The 26,923-nt window shown below is 43.6% G+C and overlaps 3 protein-coding genes across 3 annotated transcripts in view; 2 read left to right on the top strand and 1 right to left on the bottom strand. All coding sequences in view use genetic code 11, as the record gives it.

The window, feature by feature from the left end:
• Positions 1-1,035: 1,035 nt before the first annotated feature.
• EGR_07189 (hypothetical protein) lies at positions 1,036-5,026 on the top strand (the record flags this gene model as incomplete). Its single annotated transcript, XM_024496438.1, has 8 exons — positions 1,036-1,152; positions 1,886-2,062; positions 2,303-2,585; positions 2,937-3,161; positions 3,229-3,518; positions 3,588-3,773; positions 4,276-4,374; positions 4,826-5,026. The coding sequence occupies 8 exons, from the start codon at positions 1,036-1,038 to the stop codon at positions 5,024-5,026; spliced, it is 1,578 nt and encodes a 525-aa protein (XP_024349115.1).
• Positions 5,027-9,668: 4,642 nt separating this feature from the next.
• On the bottom strand, positions 9,669-13,973 carry EGR_07188 (hypothetical protein; the record flags this gene model as incomplete). The annotated part of the gene is made up of 7 exons (XM_024496437.1): positions 9,669-9,869; positions 10,528-10,728; positions 10,802-11,109; positions 11,198-11,437; positions 12,369-12,651; positions 12,869-13,045; positions 13,779-13,973. The coding sequence occupies 7 exons, from the start codon at positions 13,971-13,973 to the stop codon at positions 9,669-9,671; spliced, it is 1,605 nt and encodes a 534-aa protein (XP_024349114.1).
• An 898-nt stretch (positions 13,974-14,871) lies between these two features.
• EGR_07187 (Ubiquitin hydrolase) overlaps positions 14,872-26,923 on the top strand; it is a gene marked incomplete at both ends in the record, with an annotated part of 16,671 nt that continues 4,619 nt past the window's right edge. Inside the window, 12 exons of the mRNA XM_024496436.1 lie at positions 14,872-14,921; positions 15,291-15,651; positions 15,731-16,081; positions 16,153-16,401; positions 17,282-17,533; positions 18,244-18,384; positions 19,493-19,642; positions 21,408-21,707; positions 22,681-22,834; positions 22,902-22,997; positions 23,465-23,646; positions 23,734-23,857. Coding sequence (XP_024349113.1) covers positions 14,872-14,921; positions 15,291-15,651; positions 15,731-16,081; positions 16,153-16,401; positions 17,282-17,533; positions 18,244-18,384; positions 19,493-19,642; positions 21,408-21,707; positions 22,681-22,834; positions 22,902-22,997; positions 23,465-23,646; positions 23,734-23,857 — 2,410 coding nt within the window. The remainder of the gene's footprint in view (positions 14,922-15,290; positions 15,652-15,730; positions 16,082-16,152; positions 16,402-17,281; positions 17,534-18,243; positions 18,385-19,492; positions 19,643-21,407; positions 21,708-22,680; positions 22,835-22,901; positions 22,998-23,464; positions 23,647-23,733; positions 23,858-26,923) is intronic.

The raw sequence follows: 26,923 nt of genomic DNA, 5'->3' as shown, positions 1-26,923 counted from the left end.
GTGAAGATTTGCGTGCGAACTCAAAATCAATGACATGAACAAAGTGCATGACTGATATCTATAGCTGCGACTTTTTGTGTCCGGGTGGATGTAATGATAAACAAATGTGTTTGAAGATCCCAGGCGGAGAGTATAAGAATTTATCAAATCATTCCCCAGGGGCTCTTTAAGTTTCTATTGATGCGTGCAATTGCTCAATCGTTCTAAATATAAATCCGAAACCCTCAAAAGATCAACATGTTACTAATTTGTTGCACATACATTTTGCTGAATTCACCTAGGCTAAAAAGTACGCCTAGCTTAACTTAAATATTTATTTATCCCCTTACACTTTTATTTTGATCAACTTTCAAAACACCGATCTGCCATAGTTTTGGTTCAAACTTTTTGCTGGACTTTTTCACAAAAATGGAACAGATTTGACTATTTATTTCCTAGTGAAAATAATCTTTTTGAAATTAGCAAATTTTCTACTGCTTCGTCCCAAAATTGACGGGTTACGCGAACTTGCCTTTTTATATTCAGTATCAATAGCACAAATTATAATTATAAACTGTCATGGGAAATATCTTTCTCTGTATTTTATTGGCTAGGACTATTGTAACATCACTTAATTCACGCAGACACATAAGCATTCCCACGCGGTTAGCAAAGTTGGTATCATCTGCGTAGTCTTAAAATTTTGAAGCTCTCGAAGTTTTGTAATTTTTGCTTATAAATTTGTTTGAATTTTCTATTTGTTTTATTTAATGACCAAACACCGCGGTATATTACCTTGAACCTCGCAATCGAATTAATTAGAAGGGCTTGCATGTACTTGTGACGTTGATTTCCTTCGTTAATAAGATTAATTTTGCAAGACCTTGTAACTCTGAGTTTTGTCGACATGACATTTTGGCGTTGTTTAGTTATTTTTTACTGGTACAACTGCATTGCTGAAGGGTCTCTAATCTAAAAGTCTTTCTGATTTTAAAGATAAACATAGTTTGCGACTATAATTAGGTTTGATACTTTTCATTATGCTTGCAGGTTAATATGAGACTGGGCATAGACGATTTTGAATCCGAAGACGTTGAGGTCAACAATAATTCAACAGTTATCAAGCCCAATAATCATCAGTTGGCACAGAATTCCTTCTCCTGGTGGATCGCGGTTCTTTTGATCTTTTTCGGTTTCAGTTCATGGATTGCTATAAATGGCCTTTGGATGGAACTTCCACTTTTGGTAAATGTTCTACCAGAAGGCTGGAACCTTCCAGCCTATCTTTCCATCATCATTCAGGCAGGTTCTCTCTAATTAGTCCACTTGTACTAGATTTGTATTCCCTTTTAACTTTCGACTCTTTCTAGTGAATACGTATATGCCACTTTAAATACCGGCATTATTTTGCATGCATAAGCCAAACGCTTTTTAAAGTATTTGCGTAAAGTTGCTCAAAATGAATTAATAAATATGGTGTATTTGTAATGCCATAGCAACTGCGATTTAATTAAAGAGAGTCTAGTTTCTAAACTAAGACTAAAGGTTTTCCGACTTATACCCAGGCGGTGGTTAGGCCTCCGGCCCAGGCCGCAGGATTAAATTTGGATGCAAACAATTTTCAACGGCTCGCTACTGCTTACTCTCTCGAGCTCATCCTCTATGATGCTTAGCTTTTGGAAATTTTCATTCAGCTATGGACAGAATACAAGATTGGTACCACGTTAATAGGCGTGCCCATGACAAACATTTTTCATTTGATCAAGATTATGTTTTTAGCTGAATTGCTTTGCTTCAGTTGACCTTGCAAATCTGACAGTCCCCATTAGCTTCACTCCGATAGATGTAAGGCTAATAGCTACTTAGTTTCCTTCCATTTTTACTGCTTCCCTTTTCTGCCCTACAGTTGGCCAACATCGGTCCCCTGGTATATGTTCTGCTGACCCGAATCTGTCACACCTTTGGACGAGGCCAGAGCAATAATGGATGCATGCGTCTCATCCAACCGCCAGAGCGTCTGGCTAACTACACCATTCTCATCGTTGGATTAGTTGCCTCACTTTTGCTTATGTACTTCTGGAATGTGAGTCTCCATAATATCTTTCGAGGCAGTAGGACATGACGTATCTGTGTGTATATGCTTAGAATCCGCCTATGTATGTGTACATAATTTTAAATGTCGATGCTCATTTGTGCGATTTGTTACATGTCCACGTGGGAAAGGATCATCCTTTCTCTTTTTAGCACAAGCAGTAGAGTACAATGATTGTGCAGTAGAACATTGTCGAATGATTAAGTTCTTGACTGTAGTTCTACCTTACAGGCAGTGGTGGTGATGCCAGGACTCCCTGCTAATGCAGTTTACGGAGGGACGGCGACTCCAGAGGCTCTATACGGTCACAGTCTGGGCCTCTTTATGCTGACCTTTGCGCTAGGCATGATCGACTGTATGTCCTCCGTCACCTTCCTCGCCTACCTTGCCAACATGCCGGCGGTGTACGCGGGAGCACTGCTCTTCGGCGAGACCGCCTCCGGTCTTCTACCTAGCCTCTACGCCCTCGGCCAAGGTGTGACCACCGAGCCCATCTGCCTTCCTTCTATCAGTCGTACGTGCCCCACTACCATCCCCTCTCTGTACCTTAAATCAGTAGCAGACTTTTTTTACTCTCCTTTACTCCGTAAACATTGGCGCAGAACCACTATGTATAATTCCGTCGATAATGTTTAGCTATGCAAATTCAAGTCCTTAAAAGGAGGACTGCGGTACAGTTTCTTGTGTGCCCGATTCGCGTTCTGTAATATCTGTGAGCCAAGTTTGTTCTGGCCATATAAAGAATAAGAGACAGGAAGTTTAAATACAAGACATCTCTTTTATCGGCGGTTCGCATTCACATGCTATAGCACTAAATGTAGTTCAAATGAGCCAAAGCGTTCCACGTATTTTTGTACGCTTACAGAGAATGGAACAACAGAGTATCATCCGGTGTACTCGCCACCGAACTTCGGGGTAGCCACCTTCATGGGTTTGGTGGCAGGTACCACAGGACTGAGTCTATTGGCTTTTGCTTTGCTCGACTGTCTGCCCGCAGCTCTCGGCCGCTCAGTTACGCTGGCCTATCAGCGCCATCACGCCGTCCCTACTGTCCCCATTACCGACTCCACAGACCTCTCCAAATCCAGCGGTGCGTTCGCCTCTCTTTCGGCTCTTAATAATCGGACTTGCCAACTTTAATTGTCTTTACTTTTAAGTAGGTTCGGAAGTACAGTCAGGTGTAGTCGGTGCAACTGGTCTCTTCTGGATCTGTTTCCTTCTAATGGGTTACACAAGCTGTATGACCAATGGGCTACTACCTTCACTCCAGTCCTTCTCCACTGCCGCCTACAGCACGCATACCTTCCATCTGGCTGTCACCCTGTCTGGCCTCACCGCTCCTCTTGTGGCTCTTGGCGTTACTGCTGTCTACGGCTATGACCAGCTCGGTCTCTGGGTGCGCTCAATCCTCTGTTGCCTCTGCTATAGGAAAAACAAATCTCTCGTGGTGAGTCAATTCACGGAGTCACTGTCTTCCCTTCTTCAATAATTGTGGATTTAACTGATGGGATTGTAGTACGATCGCAATTCACCGGAGAATGTCAATAAGCAGTCCAAGATGGCCTCCGTTATGGGCGGTCAGCTGGCGGTGATTCTGACACTCATCGGTGTGATTGGCACCCTGTTTTCCGGTTACATTATCTTCTTGGCCAAGGCCTCGCCTTCACCGCCCACTCTGGGAGGTGCTGGTCCCGCTTTTTCAGTAAGTTTTCTCATCTCATAGGCAGTTTTTTTAAGCACCTATTGTTTTACCCAGCTATTTAGTTAAAAGAAGGGTAGTATAAATCTAAATGAGATTGCCTTCTGGGTGTATTTAATTGTCATTTAGTAGACTATAGACGTTTTACTGAGGCCTCCAAAACTGCAACCACTGCAAGCTGCACTCATTAGCCAAAACCCTTCATCCAGTGCTTCAACACTCTCTGGAAAGCATCTTGGGCATTGGCAGATTTATAAGTGCGGCGGAACTCTCCCAGAACAGTCCGCTTCACTTCGACATCTATGACGAAATGCTGACTTCCACATGCTTCCACTGTTTAGATTGTTTTCTTCATTCCGAGGTTAGGTACTGTGCTTGTCACATGTCATGGTGCGATTGGAAATCATGCAAGGTGTGATAGAGGAAAGCAAAAACGCGTCTTGTCAAGCCACAGGTAATGGGGTGAGGATAAGGCAATTGATCTACACTCTGATTACTTGTTCAGGGGCATGACCGTAAAGTTGGTGGAGTGGAAATGGGATCGCCAGGACCGGGATTGTCACCTATCTACCGGTTGATGTACGGTGGTCTTTTGACCGCCGATGTGACTCGACTTTGTTTATCACACCCGAGTGTTCGAGCGTGGCATCACGACACGTTCCATATGTTTCAAAAATACGGTTTGACATCTGCGAATTTCTCAGCTTAGCATCTTCTTTGATGCTGACAGCACCTTGTATCGTGGGTACGTGTTGTTGCACAGGTGTTGTTTATCATTTTGACCAACGGCGTGTCGATTGGACCGAACTGAACTGTCCAAGTTAGATGTGTGGGTTGACTACTATGCCTGACAGTAAGATACATTTGTGACACACTGGTGTGTGGGTCTGTGTAGTATCGCCACGGTGGCATGCCTCGTCATTCGGTAGAAGGTACTAGATCACAAATCCCGGTTCGACTTGAACGTCATCCTATTTCCTTACCAGCGTTGATGCTTCAAAGGTAAGTCGAAAAGTCCGCTTGAATGTCTCCAATTTGTATTGTTGCTGTCGTAGGTGCTGGCTTGGGTTCTGATGACAGCGGCTTTCAACATCCAAAAGACGTGGATCACCCTGCACCTGGTGAAACATGGCAGCCAACGCAATCTACGAACCCTAGGGGTAGCCAATCAGATCGGTTCAGCGGTGGGTGCCCTTATCAGCTTTCTTATCACCGCCAAATTCAACATTTTTGTCTCCAAGCCTCCATGCTCCTGAACCCTTCATCATCGTTACCAACTCTCAACTTTGATGTTATTTTATACCTTTTACAATCAACTTTTACTCGCCCCAGGCAACTGTTTCTTGTTGACTCCACTCGCCCTGGTTCATTTATCTTCGGTAAACTGGTAGATTTCTCGTTTAAATAATAAAAATTGCTGTGAACTGTTCGCCTTACTCCCCATGCTGAAGTTCGCCACTGCTATGTTCATGTTGGTTGAATCCTTTCGTGAAAGTCGTGAGAAGGGAGGGCCTATAGGCGAAGAGTGTCATTCTTTTTCCTCTATCACGCTTCACTTTTTAATCTCAAGAAGTAGAGAAGTAGAATTGACTTTAAAATACGGACAAATTACGTTATCTGTGGCGTGACAGGTCGCGTTTTTCAGCTTTTCACCATCAAAAAAGACCTTCGCGTTTTATCGGTTTGAAGGACCAGTCTCGTTAAGCAGGTCACCTTGCATATTTCCAATCGCATCATGACATGTGCCACAATGTGACATGTACATCATGTTAATTTGAAATGAAGAGGACAATCGAAGCAGCGGAGGCTTGTGGAGGTCATTACTTCGGAAGTGGATGCCGACGTCAAAGTGCCTACTCTGAAAAGATTTTAACTGCGTGGACAAATACTCTGATGCCTGAGCTGCTTTCCGCATATTGGTGGAGTACTGGGAGTAGTGTGTGAATGTAGGTAACAGCTGTGGGGGATGGCTTAAACTCCGACGATCGCCACCAGGAGGGTTGTGGGAGCCCTCCTTGTTCTTGGCAGTCCCCCCGTCATGCCTCCTTTCTGCTGTTCTACAGCATGACTTGGAACAGCTGAAGCGACAACGGTTTGAGGTCTTACTCCATGAGGTGTTGTGTGAAGTTGGCAAACGCGATTTAATCTTTTCCACTATTTTGTAATTTGGCATTTGTAAAAGGCGTTTCTGTGAGACCTACCCCTGTTGGGACGCGCCCTTGAACACCGAACTTGCCCGCCAAATGGCACGTAGGTGTCGACTGTAATTGGCACGCGTGACATCAGAAAGGAGATTAATGCCAGCTGGTCACAGAAGCGGCGGCGTGAGCGCCCCACAATGACCAACCAATGTTCTGTCTGTAAGCTTTGGCAAGTTAGAAGCTGGTGCTTTCGCTCCTCTCATAATTAGGCCTAAAGGGGATGTAAAATGCCTTAATAAGCCTCTAGGGTGGTGCTCCATCTGTCATCGGTAAGAGTCGTGTCCCATTCCGTGTTTACGTGTTCGTATGTGTGGTTCACCTCAGACGCGATCATTTACAGGGAATGTGGGGAAGTGGGACAAGTTAGAGTTTGGCTTTTCTTTATTCTAATAACAAATTTTACACGTTTATGTCCCAGCGGGGGACTGAAAACAGGTTGCATTCGATTACATTTTGACTACAAAAAACGCCACGCGAACTTGTCTGGCTGTCCACTGGCTATTGACTTCGCTATTCGTCTCATGATGTAATTAACTGATAAGATAAACACTCCTAAAAGTTATTTTTTTATAACTTAAATGTAGGCGGGAGGTAATCAACTGCATAACCCATCCGGACCCACCCAGTCACAAGTGCCCACTTATTTCCCCATCTGCGTTGACTATCAAAATATGCATGGCCGAATTATTAGTCAAAATTTACCTAGTTTTTCACGGTACCAAACCTTGGATTTTTTTTCTGGAAAACTTCACAAGGAGCCGCGTTGGAAAGCCCGGCCTCCCTTCACGGAAAAACTTATTGATCGAAACAAATTTAAGAGAATTGTGTTTTTGCGATTTATATAAGAAACCCAGAAGTAGGAGAAATTGTTTTTGTGCTTTGATGAATTTACAGTTGGATTGTTATTAAAAGTTCTCCGGCACATTTCTTTAATAAGCACTTTTTGCCGGTGCAGAATTATTTTAATCGATAGGAACTGCAAGAGGGCAGGATCCGGAGCAATAACATGATGCTTTAGCAGAAGAGGCGTATTAAATGTACAGAGAAGAGAATAAAAGACTAACTACAGGAAGACTGTTCTGAAGAAATTATCTTAGTAATAAATGAACTAGCCTTTTGTAATACGACAGTGGTTTATCCCTCGGTTCTGGTGAGGCGCCACTTTTGTACTTTGAACTGGCCCCCTTGTACCTCGCTGGGTGGGCTGGCCTTTGGGCCATGCCGGTAGCTCCGACACATTCTCCGTGCTAAATATGTATATTCTGCACCAGTATTGTGTCTTTTTTCGTCTTCAGGGAGTCTCGAGACGCTACATTGGTGGCAGCGGAAAGCAAACCCGATCTTAAAAGACATGTATCCTGATTTCCCACTTCTGAGTGATAAGCCTTATTGGAACGGAAGAGGTACATATGCTACGGATGGGAGAATGGTGTTGACCCCTAACAGAAGGGTTGATATTGACGTCTACCTTCGGCATCCATCCCAGTCCCGTGTTCTGCAGAAAAGCTATTAACAACTGAAGCGACGCTGGCCGTGAACTATCTGGAAGTTTCGTTACGGATTTCCCCTACCGTCCCCCATGGACCTGTTTTAAATCTTGTACGTCCTTACTCAAATCTGCTTTTAGGCCAGTGTTCCTGCATCTATCTATGGACATGCATGATGGCCGACGCAGTTCCCCGTCCTGAATCAAATCCCTGAACCGGACGAAACTCCAGATCTAGTTAAGCTGTCAAGAGGGGTCAGTGACGTTGAGGTCAAGTATCCCTTCAGTTGCGCGCTAATTTGGTGACTGGCACGGTCGGCTCGTGGGTGTTTACTGCACCGACTACGTTGTAATGGCTGACGCGGGAGGTTGACCTGCGGGAGCGCCGGGGACGACGCTCAAAAGAGGAGGGAGGCTATGTAATACGATATTGGTTTATCCCTCGGTTCTGGTGAGGTGCCACTTTTGTACTTTGAACTAGCCCCCTTGTACCTCGCTGGGTGGGCTGGTCTTTGGGCCATGCCAGTAGCCCAGACACCTTCTCCGTGCTAAATATATATATTCTGCCCGAGTATTGTGTCTTCTTTCGTCTTCAGGGGGTCTCGGGACGCTACACTTTCGTCTAGCGCAGTTGAGTAACGGCGAATTGAGGGGAAGTGATTACTGCGGAACATAAAATGCCTTGAGTTGTTTTTTAATGAATATCTCTGCGTTAGCCAATCTTCCCACAAGTAGCTATTGGAAAACAAAATCTACTAGTTTAAGAGCATCCTCCAGCCTTGAGTTGTACGAATACACAAATCCCTATGGCGAAGACCATCAGAAAGAAATTGTCGGTCCTCCACAGCCGCTAAAATCCCACCGTATAACCCTCACCCCTGACTCGTGGAAGCACCGTGATTTGTGCTCCAGTCTTGATGGTATGGTCAGGAAGCCCAAGTCTATTACCTTTCAAGCCTTAGCAGTCTCACAAGCCTTTTTATTACTTCAGAGAGGACAAAGCTGTACAACTATTTCTACTGTTGAGCAACGAGCACAAATCACTATTACGAATGGCCGCTTCAATGTGTCTATTTTTAACAACCAAATTTGTACTTGGTGACTCGTGAGTGGTTCTGGAGTACAGACTACGTCTTGATGATCAACACAGAAGAGAAACAACGTAGGTAACCAGGTGCAACTCGCGAAAGGAAATGAGAGCTGCTTATCCCTGCAAACTCTACAGCCTTCGTGGTTTTAGTCACTAGTTTGATGCTGTGACAGCTCCTAGACGCACGTATAATAAAGCTGCCGTAAAAGATGGCAAAAAAAAAGTGTTTGCGAAGATCGCATGTCCCATTATTTCATCCACTCAAAAAATTTAAGAACAAGTGGATATTGACGAGGTCACTAATCCTATGTGCTTTTGTGATTGGTGCAAGTAAACAACCAGTCTTAAATTCCCTAATTTACTAAATCTACGCTCTTTGCTGCCGTCACACATGTGTGACACATGTTCCTTATCAATTTATAACAGCTCATTGTTCCAAGTTGTTTTTTTTCAGCTGATTCTTGAGGGTAGTGGAGGGGGAGTCCCGGCGCTTGGCTTTTCGCCAAGGCACCGTAGCTCACCTGCCTAGGAAGAGGATCATGCCATGCCTTTTCTTACCCAGTGATGACGATAATAAATTTTACCACCAATTAATCCACGAGCTAATTCAATGTCAAAGCCAAGGCAGATTAACTGCACACGTCTGCACTCTCATCCAGATGCCAGTACTTTGCACAGCCTTCACAAGTAGATGTCACACCTAGATCAGGGCTTCTCGTACCTTATTTTGAAGTGACATCCTTCCACTTAATTTAATGACAGATCCTACAGGCATTGTTGGCCATAAATAATCGTATAAACTGACAGAAATTCTACCAGGATGTGGATAGCCTCTCAAGGGGATTAACTGCAGCGGTCCAGGTCTTCCTCAAAGCCAAAGGAGCAAAAGTGCCAAAGAGCTAAAAAGAATGAGGCGCCCGCGCAGTTATCAAATTCTACAACACATCAATCATCATTCACCTCCATCCCTTTAAGAGTAAAATGTCCACAACAATGAATGATTTGGACAGGTGAAAGAGTACGTTAAGAGTGACCTGAGAAGAGAGCAAAGGGTAATATCAAAGGATTCGATATAAAAGGCTCCAATAAAAGGCCTAGCTAAAGTGATGGTGGCGCAGAAGTTATGTACAGGGTGCTTTGGAGACAAAAACGTTGAATTGGGCCGTGAGAAGGAAGCTTATCAGAGCGCCCGCTAATGATCCAATCTGACTGGCAATTCCCAGGGTTCGAAGATTTCGTTGACTGCCGTGCTTCACCAGATGTAACGTGATCCATGTCTTCTGAATATTCAACGCGGCTGTCATCAGAATCCACGACAAAACCTGAGAATATCGGCACCGTAAACAGTCAATGCAAGGAAGTCGAGTTGACAAGACGATCTTAGTCGTGCCTGTTGCATAAGCATCACCCAGACAGCAAAATCTGAGGTTAAAGTAGCCAAAAAGTGGAGCAACTGCCTCATTCCCATCACCTCATCAATTCACACGTCGTTACCTGTGGCGTGGAAAGATGCGCTTCTGCTTTTCTCCATCACACAAGGCCTTCATGTTCCACTGAATAAAAGGTCATCTTGCATATTTCCAATCGTACCATGGCATGTGACACAATGTGGCAAGCACAGCACCTAAACTCGGAATGAGGAGAAAGATCGAAAACAGTGGAAGCATGTGGAAATTAGCATTTCAACACAGAACTGACTGTTCTGGAAGAGTTCTGCCCCCCTGGTAAGTCTTCCTATGACTAGGCTGCCTTCCGGGTATTAGTGAGACGCTCACATAACCTAGTAGACATAGAGGGGAACTATATGATGAAATAAATGCAGATTGCACCACGTGACGTTTGTCCGCCGCTTTTATAAATTCAAAAACTCCAAACTAACTCGAATGCGCCTTGAGATTAGGCTTACACTCTCAGACGTCAGTAAGGGGAGATGAAGAAACGGAACGCATAGAAAGTGTAAAAGGGGACGCACAGTCTTACCGAGAATGCTGAACCAGCACCTCCAAGTTGTGGTGGAGAAGGAGATGCAGCAGCCAAAAAGATAATGTAGCCAGCAAAGAAGGATCCAACCACACCAAGGAGTGTCAGAATTAATGCCAATCTACCGCCCACGATAGAGGCCATTATCGTTGGATGCTGGGGTGTTTGTTGATTGCCATCCTCCGCCGAGTCGCAATCATCCTGCAATGCCACCAATTAAATTCACAATCGGTGAATCAAGAATGAATAAGGAAGGGAAAGAGAAGAAGCTCACCATGAAAGGTCGACTGCGACTGCAGAGGCAAAAGCGGCGGAAAATGGAGCGTATCCAGAGGCCAAGTTGATCATGGCCGTAGGAAGCAGTGACGGCAACAGCCACGATGGGTGCTGTGATGCCAGACAGTGTCACGGCCAGGTGGAATGTGCGCGTGCTGTAGGCGGCAGTGGAGAAGGACTGCAATGAGGGCAACAGCCCATTGATCAGGCAGCTGGTGTAGCCCGTTAAGAGGAAACAGATCCTGAAGAGACCATCCGCGGTCATTCCATGCGTTTCCATGCTCATCGCCAACGCTGATTCCGTGGCTGGTTTAAAGAGATGGATAAGTCGTGTCTGGGAGTCAGACAAGCGAGGAGGGTAAGAGATGGGGGACGAAGTGGAGGTCGGACGCACTTATTGACTTGGTGGAATCTTCACGGCGGTCCGCGACGTTATCGGTGGTGGAGGCAGTTGGGAGGGAGTGGTGGCGCTGGTAGGCCAGCGTGACTGAGCGGCCGAGAGCAGTGGGCAGACAGTCGAGCAGTGCGAAAGCCAACAGACTTAGTCCTGTGGTACCTGCCACCAGACCCATGAAGGTGGCTACCCCGAAGTTCGGTGGCGAGTACACCGGATGATACTCTGTTGTTCCATTCTCTGCAAGCATGCATATATAAGGCCCTTGTGGTCATTCTTCCTCTTTTGTGCTCCCTTCTGTCCTCACTGTTTGCAGTTACGATTTCGGATATGAAGTCCTGTCAAGAAGGACACGTCGCACATCCTAGCTCGGTGTCTTTAATTCGTTACACCCGACTCCCACAAATTTTTTGTTCCTGTCTAGAGAAATATGGATCCCAAAGAATGTAGATTACTGGTAGCAAAAAAACAACCCTGCTTTTATTTTTGCAACGAAAAATAATGCCTGCAGTGTCTAATAGGATTCAATATGGTTTAAAACCCAAAACAATAAATCAGACAGATGAGTTTTAATGGAACTATCTCCCAGAGCTAGGAGTCGGTAGAACTAAGCCTTTTTTTAAGCAGGGATAAACATGAGTGACTTTGAGTTGAAAGGCTCAAAAACCCTGTCAAAACACCGTGTAGACAAACATCTTAGATGATGAAGGAATATGCATTACCTCAACACTAAAGGCTGTCAATTCAGGAGGTAAGTGAACATTTTAAGGCGCGAAAAAATTCACTCCGATGGTGTAATTAAAAGCACTTGTCAACCTTGACACTTCAGGTGAGCGCATTCGGATTGTCAATGCACCGGTTTCAAGAGAGTGAAAAACACAAAAATACTGCAACTGACTGTCTAGTGGGAGCCTTATTCCATCGTCAAAAGGTCATTTTTTGCATTTTGTGTAGTGGTGGCTCCTCCTGAATTACCGCACGACAATTTTGGTCGGTAATTTTGAAACAGAATCCGAGATATGGCTTAATCATTTAGCATACGTCATGTCTAGTAGTCCTACCGCCAACAAAACCGCGTAACGGTTGAGTAAGAGAGACCTGTGATGCTTTCAGGGTTAACGAGGAGTGAAAATAAGATTACTATTAGCACGGTGGGGCGGAGGTTAAATACCGTTGACGGAGGGCACGCAGATCGGCTCCGTGGTCACACCCTGGCCGAGGGCGTAGAGGCTAGGTAGAAGACCGGAGGCAGTCTCGCCAAAGAGCAGCGCTCCCGCGTACACCGCCGGCATGTTGGCAAGGTAGGCGAGGAAGGTGACAGAGGACATACAGTCGATCATGCCTAGCGCAAAGGTCAGCACAAAGAGGCCCAGACTGTGACCGTATAGAGCCTCTGGAGTCGCCGTCCCTCCGTAAACTGCATTAGCAGGGAGTCCTGGCATCACCACTACTGCCTACAAGACAGCGAAACAGTCACTCACACTCACTCGTTGCTCACGTGCTAGCCTGTAAAAACTTTACAACCACCGGGTTCACTCGATCACTTACAGTAACGGACAGGTGAAGAGTAAACTCCTTTACACCTCCTTTCACGGTATAACTCATAATATGTACCTACGCCCACATAAATTCCATTCCTAACTGCCCCAAAAACATAGTGTGGAGACTCACATTCCAAAACTGAGTGAGTAGAAGTGAGGCTATCAGTCCGACACTAAGAATGGTGTAGTTGGCCAGACGCTCTGGCGGTTGGATGAGACGCATGCACCAGTTGCTGCTCTGACCTCGCCCAAAGACACGGCAGATTTGGGTCAGCAGAACATATACCAAAGGACCGATGTTGGCCAACTGTAAAGAAAGGAAGTAACGGAAACAATTAAAAACTGCGTAGAACATGCTCAAGACTCAGTAGAACAAGGCTCATGAGGGGTTCCAACAATTCCATAAGGTCCCCATAAAAAAAATTTAATGAGTAAAACATTCCCACCTAAAAGGATGATTTAATGTTCTGTGAAACGATTCAAATAATATCCCTAATCAAGTTTTTTTTCTCCCATGACTAATAGTTCATCGTGTAATTAAGATAAAATCCGGCCAAAATTTTTGTAGAAATAAAGACGGATGCATATGAGGAAAGTTGCTTGCCAATGTTAAGCATTCATATAAACTCCATGATTTCCAGAAAAGCTAAAGCTAATACCCCTAAATCAAAGCAAAAGTTATTAAATCCTTCGCTTAACTTCATCATTCATTATGCACTACCACAGATGTATAAGCTAGTTTTTTGTGTTCAATTAACGATGGCAAGTGATGGTATGAACATGCCACCACGACAAAAGGATATCCCAGTTATAATCTCATATACGAGCACACGGCTCTTTTCAATCTAGAGAAATGTGAATAAGCTTTTATCACCAATACCACCGGTTGTTAATAAATATTATTGATTCTGTGCTCTTGTCGACGTGAATCACAAACAACTTAAAAGCTACACAGTAAGGTAATTCAAAGTTAAATAAAATCAGCTTGCCTGGATAATGATAGAGAGGTAGGCAGGAAGATTCCAGCCCTCTGGAAGGACGTACACCAAGAGGGGCAGCTCCATCCAGAGACCATTGATGGCAACCCATGAACTGATACCGAAGAAAATCAAAAGTGCAGCATTCCACCAAGAAAAGGATATTTGTGCCACGTGATCATCATCCGGTTCAAGAATCGTTGGACCTGTGTACACCTCGGTATCACCTAGTTCGCCATGCCCAAAGCCAGAAGCCATCTCGGCCTAGAAGCATGGAACTCAGGTTAAGATAGACTGATATCCTCGACACATGAACATGTCTTTTTTCCTCGTGCGTCTATAAATTGGCGTTGCTTCTTACAAGTTAAAACAGTTTGCTGTTGGCAAGTTTAACATTTTCAGTAAGTTGGGACCATACTAATTGCACTTTTGTCTACTTCCCAGTAGGATCATTTAAATGTAAGACTCCATCATCGGATATATGAAGAATGCTGAATAGAAGGAAGGTACAATGAATTTGTGCACGAACATTACAGTATAAATCTGCAAAACTGTCAAAATGACATCCAAAAATAGTGCAATAAAGAAGCTAAAACGAAGTATGGAATCAAAATCCAAAAATACGCACTAATGATTACAGGTTGGAACTTACTGTAGGCGGACTAGCAAAGAAGTAATATATACGCCGCCGAGGCGACTTCAAAGGCACCTAGAGGCGAGTTTTCGAGGTTATTACCAGTACGTCTAACCAATTAATTAGGAAGTAAGCGCAATGCCAACTTCCAATAGAGTTTCTCAAAAGTTCTCCTTTGGTACTGATAATGGAACAGAGTTTCTGCTCAAGCCACGAAACCAGTAAAAGCGAAACCATTTGTAGAAGACTAGAGGAAATTAAAGCTAACAGTTTTGTAAAAAAATATGCAACCGAAAGCACGTCAGTGACATCCAGTCTAATTTCACAGAGACAAAAATGACTAGTTTGTAATGTTTAAAGACTTGGGTTTAAAACTCTGCACTTGGAGAGCAAAAGATTGGGATTTGAGTGCATTTATCACCCAGTTTTCGCAGAAGAGTGAAGATTTGCCCAAAAAACTGTTGTATTGTGTGTATTCTACATAAAAGGTTTTTATAATATCCCGGTCCGACAGTGCGTAATATGAAATTGCCCAGCTGTTTTGATGAAGTAGAGCTTCCGCCAAAGCGTTGGTTTGTATCATTGTGTCTCTAAAACCTGAATCTATCACTTTATCTGAGCCTATGATATATCTACTTTTAGACAATGTTTGTTGTCCTTATTAGCGTACTGCGAACATAAACATGCACTTACCAAACTTTATTTGTCGGTGGTGAGTGGAATGTTGTGTAGATAAACATAGTGTAGTTTGATTTACTTTCCTGGAAAGAAATGCACATCTCGTTGTTTTTGATGCTTGATTTATTGAATTTTGGCTTGATTTTTCTTGCTTTTTCCTGCTTGGCGTGCTTGGCCCAAATTTGTCTCTAACTTATGAATATTGCACTTGAACTTCTTGAGCTCAAGCTCATTATGCATCAATCTGTTATTTTTGAATGCAGCATGTATAATCAATTATCCAAAAACAAGAGGCTACAAGTTTCAAGTGTTGAATCAACTTCGTCCTGTGTAAACTCTGACGAGTTTCAGTTATTTATTCGAGACAACACGTCACCGTACCCTCCTGGCTTGACGAACTTGGGCAACACTTGTTACATCAACGCGACTCTGCAGTGCTTGCTCACTATTCAGCCGCTAGTGGACTGGCTTGTTAGTCAACCCGAAAAGCACTTCCCTCAAAACCCAGAATCTGAAGGTCCTCTTCTCACGCCAGTTCTATCCAAATTAGTTGTAGCGATCTTTAGAAACGATTATGCCTCGGAATTGAAGGAATTCCGACAAGTCATCGGCGAACTTGTCAAGGTTCGTTTAACCCTGTAATGTCTATTCATGAGCCAACCAGTGCCATATCGAATGAAACGTGTCATCTCCTGTTTTTCAGGACTTCAAAGAGCCGCAGGAACAGGACGCCCAAGAATTTTTACTCTTCCTGCTCAACCGACTGCATGACGAGACGGCACAAAAGCCCACCGGTCGTGGTCCTAGGACTTCAGAAATTCTACGAATTTTTGAAGGCACGCTGCAAACACATCTCATCTACCCTCAGCATAAACTAAAGCCACGTTTGTCGAAGTCGTTTCTTAATGAATCGAAGAGCAATTCGGAAGTTTTTCTCTCCCTCTCCGTACCTATACCCCTTCCAGGAAATCAGTTAAAAGCGGCCACCGACTTGTTGGACAGCAACCCCTGTGATTTAAATATTGTATTCAACGAAATTCGAGCGCACAACTCAGTGAGTCAATCGAACAAGGCCTCTTTCTTCTCATTTGAGCGTTAATTTCGTTGGTATTTCTATCACTTCAGTCCATTTGCTTTCGTCGTCTGCTGAAGGTGCATCCAAGCACGGACATCCAGAGCGTTTACAATCAGGTTCTCTCCTTCCCCCCCATCAGTAGTAGTACCGCTCCCAAATCTTCACATACGACAGGGGGTGGAAGTCATCGAGACTCCAAAAAATCTACCATCGAAGAGTTCTCATCCTCATCTTCCTCCACTTCAGATCTCTTTATCCTCTTGCAGGTTAAATCCACCGGCTTTGGTGATTGGTTTTTGGTAAGTATAATTTTGGTGGGGCCCAAAGTTTGCTGCACTTTCATGTTCTCCGTAGTCTGCTTACGCTTTGACCTCACATATAAGTGCACACATGCAAGCATGTGCGGATGTTTGGACTTTTTTGAAATAAAAACAGTGACTTAAAATTTGAAGTGCTTTCAGACTCTTCAAATGTTAACTGAGTTATTCCTTAGGACTTTGGGAAGTAGCATTAGCGTGTTTTCGTTTCACCAAAGCGAAGGCCGGATCATGGAAGGCGAAAAGGCTTCTTCAGCAAAATATATAAATCGGAAAAATGTCATGCTTCTGCCTGTCGTCTTCTTTCAATAGACAAGGTTGATATCTGTCCCTGCGTTTATTTTGATGGATCCGTTGCGTTGACACAGGTGTTGCCCATCGCTGGATGATATTTCATGGAGAACGTTTCATGTGTCAGGTGATTGCAAATAGTAGTGAAATTATTCATCAAAGTACAGGACCACTTCCTAATATTATGTCTTGATTTCGTTTGCTCGCTAATTAAAAAGACCTTGGTCGCTTCGTGAATCATGGGAAGGTGTTGGATTGTCATGTCATGATAACAAATAACTTTTCCAAATTATACTCATAGATACAGTTCTTTTGGAAGGGTCTCAATTCGCTTAAATGTAATCATTTTTCACCATTGGCTACTACACCGAACTCAACGCATTTTTGTAGTCCTTCCTCTTTCTATGATGTTTTGGCATAGTATCCAACCCATGATAATCAAATTTGTCTTTTGAGGTGGATTCACCACGATGACGCTATAAATCTTTAACTGTGGAGAAACGCTGAGACACTTGATCAGATAATCGGACGACTAGGAAGGCACGTGCTCTCAATGTTTTTGCTTTCACAGGAAAGTTCCGGTCGTGCAGTCGACTTGACCGACGGTCTGAACATGGAGGATGTCTTCTTTACAAATTCGCATGTCATGAATGAATCGGTGAAACGGAGTCTCCTTAGTGGCGATGCCCTTTTCATCGTCCGTCTTAATAGCAAACCGTCGGTTGAAGAGCCACCACTCACTTCCCCCTCTTCCTCCTTGGACAAAAACGGGATCTCTGATGTCGAGGCGGGGAAACAGGTGTTAGACTCTGCTTCTTCCAGTGTAAGTCAACTTTTTTGAATTGCTTTAACTGGTCTGAGGTTTATGAAGCTTTCCTATTCTATTTATTCCTATCACTTGACCTGAAATCATTTTAGCTAAGGCTAGAAGGTGCACTACTTTTGGTAGTCAATTTTTTAAACTTACTAATCTCAAATTGCTTCATGGTTTTATCTCTAATGGCGAGATGAAAACATGCCTTTAGTGTGTGGTGCTAACAACTGAGTCAATTTGGGAAAACACTGACAATTGTACCTGTTAAGATTATCGTCATGCATAAGTAGTGTTTTCTTATGCAAATGCAGGAATCTCACAAGGGCTAATCCCTTGCTTTGTGACATGTCTATCTGTGTTTGTCTGTATATATGCGGACAAATTATCCGTTGTCCACCTATTTGTCGGGATCATTAGTCCCCTCTTTTGATTTTCTAGCTCATAAGGCAAGGTAATAGGGAAATTTGCGCTCACATCTATCAGTTGCTCCATTGGAAAACCCGATCTCTCCTAGTTGCCCAACGCAATGGCAATTTAGAGGCTTCACTTGCCCCTAAGCCTAAAAACTATTATCTTTAACCGATTTGTGTTCTCCTTAACAAATCCTTCGTATTGTAGAGAACGCCGAATATAACCTCTCGAATTACATTAAGAGCTTAAATGCTCTCTTGTTGTACGACTTTCTTCACCTCTTGTCGATCTCTTCCTTGCTTGTGCAGACAGTCGAGAGTAGAATGCAGCTGCTTTTGGTGCACGTGGAGGAACACAAGAACCGCACCTTCTTCCGCTCCCCCTCCAATGACAATAATGCTGCTCGAACGGAGAGCTTTCGAAGGTTCTCACCTCCTCTCAGTGTGAATGTAAGTACATTCCTTCCCACTCTTCCTATCGTGTTAATGGCTCCAAGCATGAAGTTCTTTTTTAAGATCATCACCATTCATCGTGTCCAGACAGTCCAGGGTAAGATGTACTTTCAATTCAGGTAGGTAGGAATAAGGAGACAGTTGTAATGTTTCACATTCAGCCATCCACATCAGCCGTCTTTTCTCCATTCTGAGATTGGCCTTGTCAAGCTAGTTTCTATCTCTGGCTGTAGTAAGTGCCTTTTTGAAAAATTGCCAACCTAAGTAATCGTCTTAATGTGACCTTTAAGGTCATTCGTGGATACTCCCCTTTCCAAAGCTCTTCATACTTCAAATCCCCTTAGCACAATTTTAAAAGGTATGTGGTTGATGAGCGAACTTATCTATGGTAGGCTGCAGGTCACAGGTGCTCACACCACCGTCGACAAGCAATGAATTGGTGATTAAATGACAAAATAACGTCTCGAATCCGTCATTTGGCTGTGTCAATTACCTTCCACGCCCCCCATTACATGGACGAGAATAACTGCTAGATGAATTCAAGGGCACTAATATTACTCGACTGCTTGACTTATTTTATGGCGACTGAATTCACCTCTAAAAATAGCAGGTAAAAGTAGTGAATCTGAATAACCACAAAGAAGTTGGAGATGGTACACTCTTAAACTGTTGTATCGTCTCACATCTTCCGTTGTAAAGCTTGGATTTGCCCACCTCGTGTTCTTGGGGAGCATTCGCCATAATATTTTAAGCTGCGTGAAATACCAATTCACTTTACTCTCTCCCACCTCTTTCCAGCTTTATGGAAATGCTCCTCTCCAGAATTGAAGACTCATTTGGTGGATGATTCTCCTAACATAGTTTGGAACCATCCAATCCCTGAAAAGGTCGTATGTTTGGACATTGTAGCACATCAAGTCATCCCTGAAGAATCAATCATTGTCCATTGTTAGCCTCCAGAGGGGCTGGGTGGTGATATGGACACATCGTGGATGGCTATAGAACCTGAGAGATTAGAATAACCCGCTTAGTTAAATGAAATTTTGGATTAATATCGTTTCACTTCGATTCACGCACTTCATTCATTCGCTCCTCCTCCCTTCAGGTTCCCAACGATATCTGTTTCGATAGTCTGCGTCTTCTGGCGCTGCAATCGCTGTTAGTGTTTTGTGGCAACCGCACTCCCACCGGGTCCATGTTGACGAGCGAAGTCTATCGTAGTGTCTATTTCTGGGTTGTAGATGCCGCGCCTGGGGTAAGTTATCCCGATCATATGGGAAGTTGTAAAAATTGCTGAGGCTTGTCACCATTCCAAGTCCACAAAAAAACGATATCGACTCACTTTTTAGTATAAGTTGATTTATTTCAGAAGGTGTATTTTTTGGCTGTAAAAGGGATTGTGTTTTTGTTCGTTTGATTAATTGATTGACACCAACGGAGTGGACGTCTATTTCGTGGCTTTTGTCTGGCATATCCGTAGTAAATTTGTTTATTGCATTATCAAACCGCATCAAAGGAGGAACATATATTAAGTGGCCCAAAAAGTCGGTACAAGTTGCTTTGATGGTTTATTTTGAGTTCTTATATCATGTGAATCTCAATTGAACCCCGTGAAAGTGGTTGAATCATGGTGACCCTCTATTTTCCAACCTTCTATTCCCCTATTCTATTTGGTAATGGTTAGGGGTTAATGATAATGCAGCTGAAAGGGAGGATAGCCGTAGAAGGTACCGAATAAGTAATTCCTATACGTGCGTTCGTTGACACTAGGTGACAGCTTGATGGGTGAAAAGACTGTCAATTTCTTTGTCACCTCCTCCCTCCATTTGATTTCGGCTTGGATTGTTTCCTGATTGGCTGACTGATTGACCGACTTGTGAGGAAAGGTGACTCTTGTTTGTGATGATTAAGCAGACAAATGATCCACTCACGACCCCACCCTTAGAAGATGGGCATCACTTCATCCATGCAAGACTATCCCTCCTTTCTGTGCACATGCGTCTGTATGGTGTATTGCAGAAGCAAGCCTTCTCTCGAGACTGCTTACCTGCTGAAGACTAAACAATTACTATTGAAGTCTGCCTCCTCGATGCAACTCTTTAGAAACAGCCAGGACTAGCGAATTAGGGTGGAATAATGCCCTATTCTTAATCCGCCCGATCTAATACAGGACTTCATACTGCCCCTCTTCTTCATCCTCCCGACATCCCTTCTGTCACATGCGAGACCAACAATTTGGAAGTGGGGGTGACTGTGGCAGTTATTTACACCTAAGGGACAAAACTGCCTTATTAGGGAAGTACAATAGATTGTAATGATGCCTATCCCTTTGTCAGTAGTGAATTCAGTAGTTAGTTCTGTGTCACGTTTCCGGTCCTTTCAGATGGTTTTGACCATTGAGGTAAAAAAAATCCAGACCAATCGTAAAAACGGACACACTTTGATGTATCTGAGATGCTTTGGTACTTGTCCTCGATGTAGCGGACTGGAGTAGGCGGGAAGCGAAAATCCTTTTTTCCACTTCCCAATGTTTGGCTGATTTGGGGGTTGAACGCCGTTGGACTAAAGAAATGCTGAAAGACCGTGTAAGGGAATCCATGAAGTGTAACACTACATGGATGAAGGTATTTTTGTACTTATTCCAAGCTGACACAGTCCACCTTTCTCGTACGTTTGTTTCTTTTTCGGTCATTAAAAAAACAGGCCGATGTAATATTGTTTCACGAATACCTTTGTTTCATTTAAATTGAGAAAATAGTGAATAACTTCCCAAGATAACCGTCTTCCCCCTTCTCCCCTTCCCATCATATCGCCACAATCTTTACCGGTGAGGCGAATACGTAATATTTTTTTTTGCCGCAGGAGTAGGTAAGTCACAAAAATAACTATTGCTAGAGGTTATCCGCTCCTATTTTTATCCCTTCATTTCATTGGTGGATACACTTTAATTCAATCTCACTCAACTTTAATGCCTCGTCTAACTCCTTTTGTTTTGTTTTTGTGTCTTTCAAAACAAAAAGGAGCCTTGTGAGATCGATTCAAGGCAGGAGTTTCCACTTCTCCACTCCACTATTGAGGTATCTTCCATCCCTTTGCCAAAATGGCTTTCTACGGAGAACGGTGATAGGCCTCGCCTCCTTCGTCTCCTAGTCGTTTGGTCTTCCCCACCCATTGATCCTCTGCCAACTTTCAAGGTGGATACGGACTTGCCTCTTCGGGACTTTTTGGCGGACCCCAATGTCAGCTCGGACTGCAACTCGCGTCTTGCTGGATCGAATAACCTTGAGGACTCGTATTTCACCATTGAAAAATGCCTTGAGGTTGGTAATTTGACACTGGTTTCTTTCTTGATATCTCCCAGCCATTATTACTGTTATTTCTTGACTTAGGCAATAAAACTACTGCGAGAGGCAATTAGGTCAGAGTGGGCTTGGGTTTACCAAAGGAAAGTACAGAATTTAAGGATATCTCGGTAGAACTAACTTATCCTAGGACAGTCTGCTTCACTTCGTCAGCGGCATGAAAATGTGCACTTCCATGACTTGAACGATCGTTTTAATTACGGCACAAAATAATGCGTAGATTATGAGTTGATCAGGCGTGCGTTTCACGTGGCTGTAGTTTGGGATCAGGATCACCATGACCGAAATCGTCACTGACGGACAGATGCATAACCGTCTTTTGAGCAGTTACATAGTTTGGATATCCTACTACAACTCCAAATGCCATCACCTTACTGGGCTTGAATATATCCACAAGTTCCTTACCACCGTTGTCTCCCTTCTCCCCTTGGTCAACGATGCTTTACGTGACCTACTAAGCGTGCACCAGCCGGTAGTAATGATGCAACACACTTTCTACTAAGTACTTTCTTGCAGTACCGCCACGTTAGTCCGATTTGACCTGAATGTCCCCCTGTATGTGTCCTTACTTCTGATCTAATCATCGCTCCTGGCGCGCTCTGCGTAGTTTACACTGCTTACATGACAGGAACGAAGGTCATGGTTAATTAAAACTTGGGATCGTTTTGTCTGTTCATCGCTCCCCATCCGCGGATTTGGTTTGACCTCAGTTTTGTATGACGTGGAGGCATTGTGCCTCAACGCTCTTATGCAAATGCTCCTCCATTACCGACTGCCACACAGAACTCGGGGCTTCTACGCATTTTCCTCATTGAATGGATACCTACTTATTTTTTAAAGTCGTAGCGAAGTATACTAACAAACCGAGGAACCTTGAGCTACTGGAAGAACTTGTTGCCAATTTATCTTTTTTTTTTCACCGCTCTCTTAGGCGTTCATTGAGACAGCAAATGTGACTCGCACCCAACCCTGTGACAATTCCGCAAAACAACATACTACCGTCCTCTTGAATACTAGGCTTGAAAAAGCACCAAAATACCTCCTTCTCCATCTAAATCGATTCGTCTATGTGCCTGCGTCTAGCGGTAAGACCCTAATCCATCCACCTCCCGACACAGGGCGACACCGTTACCCTTGTCCAATTCACTTCAGGTGGCAACGTGCTAATGAAAATCAACTCGTTGGTAAAGTATCCAACAAAAAATCTAGATCTCTCCTTCATGTTTGACCAATCCAAGTTGAAGAGCAGTAAGTCTCGTATTGTTTTTCAGCTCCATCCTCTTACTTTTTTTTCTTTGAAATGCTTTTGGTTCGCCAATACTCTCAACAATGATGATACGGTAAACTTTAGCCTGACTGCTGACAGTCAAGCGGTGGTGTCATTTTAGAATCCTTGTGGTGGCACGTGTTGCGTCATGAAACGCCCCAAACTTGGCTTTGCTTCTTGTTAAAAGTGTGCCTCTTGTAGTTCTCACTCTTAATTTGCGCTTTTTTATCCAATACTTTCGATATAAAATACCAATTGCCCTTACAGACGCGGGCTGTCATCCTTGCTTAACTTGATAATTGCTACCTGTAGTTGGTAATCAGATTAGGGGTTTTAGTAAATTTGATTTCAATATTAATTACGCAAATACATGGTAATTAGATTGAACCAAAGTATGCCAGGTGGTGGGGTTAGTTGGAGGGTTCCTTACTCCCCTTGATTTTGATAGACCGGAAATCTAAGAACTCTAGCAACAGTGATTCGGGCAAGCCGGTGTACGAACTCGTGGCCGTCTGTAATCATAAGGGGTCAATCGAGACCGGCCACATTACCGCATATTGCAAGAGTCTTATCTCTGGGCAATGGTGGCATTACAATGACCTCAAGGTCCATAAGGTCTCTCCCGATCAGGTGGGTATACCGGTTGAAAACAAGAACTCTAATATTTTTACTGATCCTACGTTAGTAGCAAAGTTATTTTAAACGAAAATTTAACAGGTTGTCCAACCTGGAGCCTACATTCTCTTCTACAAAAAATGCGACGCCGATGTGGGCAATATCCAAAAGACTTTGGAAAAGTTATTTAAAATCGCCACAGAAGGGAGGGGTTGCCAGGCTGCGAGTAGGTCTTCGTCTTCTGCTCCTTCATTCACCGGAAAACGTACGTCCTCCACCCGTCCCTGTACCTTACTCAACTGGCTGTCAAAACGACCACGGCGGTAGAATTGTTTACGCTCCTTTACCCCCTTCCCCCCTAATTTTAATCCTGTCGCATTAAAAATGGTCTCTCTCAAATTTCACCTCATGGGAGGGGAGAAGGTAAAGGGAGGGATTATTTCTTAATGTGTGACTCACGCTTCTTCCTCTTCATGTGCCATTAGTTATGCCTCTCAGTCTAACACGCGACGTTTCTGTGCCGGTTTAAACTGCCGCATCGGTTTAATGTAATCATTGCTTAGTCATTCTTACCCTTAACTGTGCTTGGTCAGTCACCTTGCTCTGATATACTATTTATTATCCCAATAGGAAGGCTGAGCCAACACCATGGAAACGATTTCGTCTAAATTTACAATATGGTAATACTTTACTTTCGTATTTTACCCAATTGGTCAATTTTTAAAATAATGTCGTTAGCTTTTACTTTGTTGGATAAGAGATGTAGAGCTGTGTATCCACTGCCTTAAAGTGTAATGTAATAATAAATATGTGGGGGAGACAGGCGTGTACTCCATGCGGCAGCCCATTGGACTCCGTTCAGCTGGATTTAGATATGAGTGTCATCTACGCGAATCATTTTGAACAGAGTGGGTGAAAATCAGAGAATAGGTAGGATTTCACTGAAAATGCGTTGGTACAAATATTTGGTTGTGTTAATCCGGGCTGGAATTGGGTCTTGAGTTTCATTTGACAAAGAAATGAGCCGAAAGGCGTCATGTGGACTCATTGTCGCCGTGAACGCCATGTTACAAAGTCTGTTGTTGGTCCGAACTTTTTTTCTTCTTTCGTGAACTTTGAAGCTGGTAACTGCATATGTTAACGAGAAGGCCTTTTTTAGTTTAAGTAATAAAGATTGTCTTTATTATTCACCACATCCTCCAATGAGTAATTTCCCCTAGGGTGGTCAGTTAAAATCTATTTCAAAATGTAGTTTATTTACTTTTGTTTAAGGAAGCTACCCTAGATGTAAAAATCTGAACAATTTATTCAGTAATCCAGTTGAGTGATTCTTAGCTTCCTGTGAGATGAAGTTGTAGTTCTTGAAATTTCTATTGCAATGTTGTAGAGTGCCTAGCTTACTCTTTGAGGGCTTGATTACTATTGCTAAATATGATATCGTAAACCTTCACTGCGTCATTTCGGCAGACAGGGACAATTAAATTCAAATGGATACTGTATTCACCTGTAACCTTTTTGAAGGAAGTAACGGCACGAGAGCCATAACTGTGTAACGTCTGTGTTGTCCCCAAGGGCAGGGATGCATAAATAACCTTAGCAGGGTTGGATGTCCCTGTATTGTTTTGCAATTGAGGCAGTAATTCGACGCCTGGACTAGTCTTGAAGATGTAGAAGGCAGTAGCTTTATCATAGGCACACAGAAGGGTTGGACTGCCGGCAGCGTTGGTAGACCGCCGTGTCAGCGTCACGGAAACCAACTCTCGGGCTTCAATCCTGTTTGCAGTGTTTATGCTTGACGCTCCGCATCAGTCATGGTAGGGGGCTTTGAGTTGATTCAGATGGAAATGAATGATTCGGAGTCAATTATTTGCGACACATCGTCGGTTTCCGTGACGTTCGTTCGTTACAGGCTTGTTGTCAAACGGCACGTGGACACGTTTCGTGTGCTTATCGCGTTTTGTCAGAACTTTTGTCTAGTCTTAAAACTACTCCTGGGTTTTTTTCATTTTATTGCTGGTGAGGTGTTCACTTGAGATACTCTGCGCCATAGAGGAGCGTCATGCTGTAAGAGTTTGGGTTTCTTGAGGTTTGAGGGTAAATCTCATTGCACCAAAGGTTTTGTCGAGAAAGTAGCCCTGTTTTAACCACACAGAGGGACTAGAGGACCGCTGATGTGAGCGATATGGGTGCTCACGTTGCCACGCCATAAGAATTGAGTCAGACCTTACAATTTTGTAGCTCTTCTGGAGAGTATCTTTAAACACACATGGCTATTCGTCCACTTATTGTCTTGCAGCTGCCACAACCCCTTAGCCACGTCTTTCCAACACATCCATCACGGCTGCAGCCTCGAAGGCTTCGACATAGAGGAAGGCTTTAAAATTGGATCCCTCTACGGCGGTCTAGAGAAGGTTGTTCGTCTTTTTGGTCCCCCCTCTACCTCCCCCCCATGCGTCCCTCCAAAATGCTGTGATCTATTGTCAGCCCTCTCTTCTTGTTGCCTTTTATTTCCCAATCTTTCTGTTCATCTGACTTCTCAGTTTAAATGTGACCATGTGGTCTCTCACTACTAGGTCTATTTTTACAGTCCTCTCTCCCTCCCAGCTCAAACAATGATAGTGTTTTTCTCTCTCCCACTCTCCCTCTGTTCCACTTCTCTCTCTAACTTCATTAAAACCATTCATATGCAGATGCAGTTGCGAAATATGACCTCTTCTTCTTTTTCTCCTTCTGAGTAGCAGAGTAAGGCAATTTCAAGTGTGCTTCAAACCTGAAGTGGTGATTTACGATTTGTGAAATGCACGTTTTCATACGCAGCACCAGTTTTACTTGAAACGCCATCTTTGGCACTCTCTGTGCCAGCTCTTTCACATTAAGCTTTAAAGGCAATCACGCCGATAGGATTGCAACTCCCTGATTGTGGCAGGCTTCCAATGTTGCCTGTTTTATTTGAAAAGATAAATAAAGGTGAGTATTTTGGGAAGAACTTCCTAGATGTAAGTGTTTTATGGGTTTTTCTTTGGTACAAAAGGAGTAAATAACTGCAGAGAGCGTCATCAACCATTTCATTTGTTCATGCACACACAGATTCGCGATTACCTCCTCCATAAAAAACGGTGTATTAAGAAGCGTAGATCATTTCTGTTGATTTACTTTTAATTTCCCGCTATCTAGTCTGTTTTGCAAGTGGTCATTTGACTGTGTAATGCAAACGCCACTAGAGGATGACACCCATCAACTGGGACGCATGAGGATGAGGACGCTGATGAGCATGAAGGGGCAGTGTCTCCCC

This window comes from Echinococcus granulosus (genome assembly GCF_000524195.1).
Source record: "Echinococcus granulosus chromosome Unknown EG_S00072, whole genome shotgun sequence".
NCBI lineage: Eukaryota > Metazoa > Platyhelminthes > Cestoda > Cyclophyllidea > Taeniidae > Echinococcus > Echinococcus granulosus.
The sequence above is the reverse complement of the archived record's forward strand: the minus strand, read 5'-3'. Positions and strand labels throughout refer to the sequence as shown.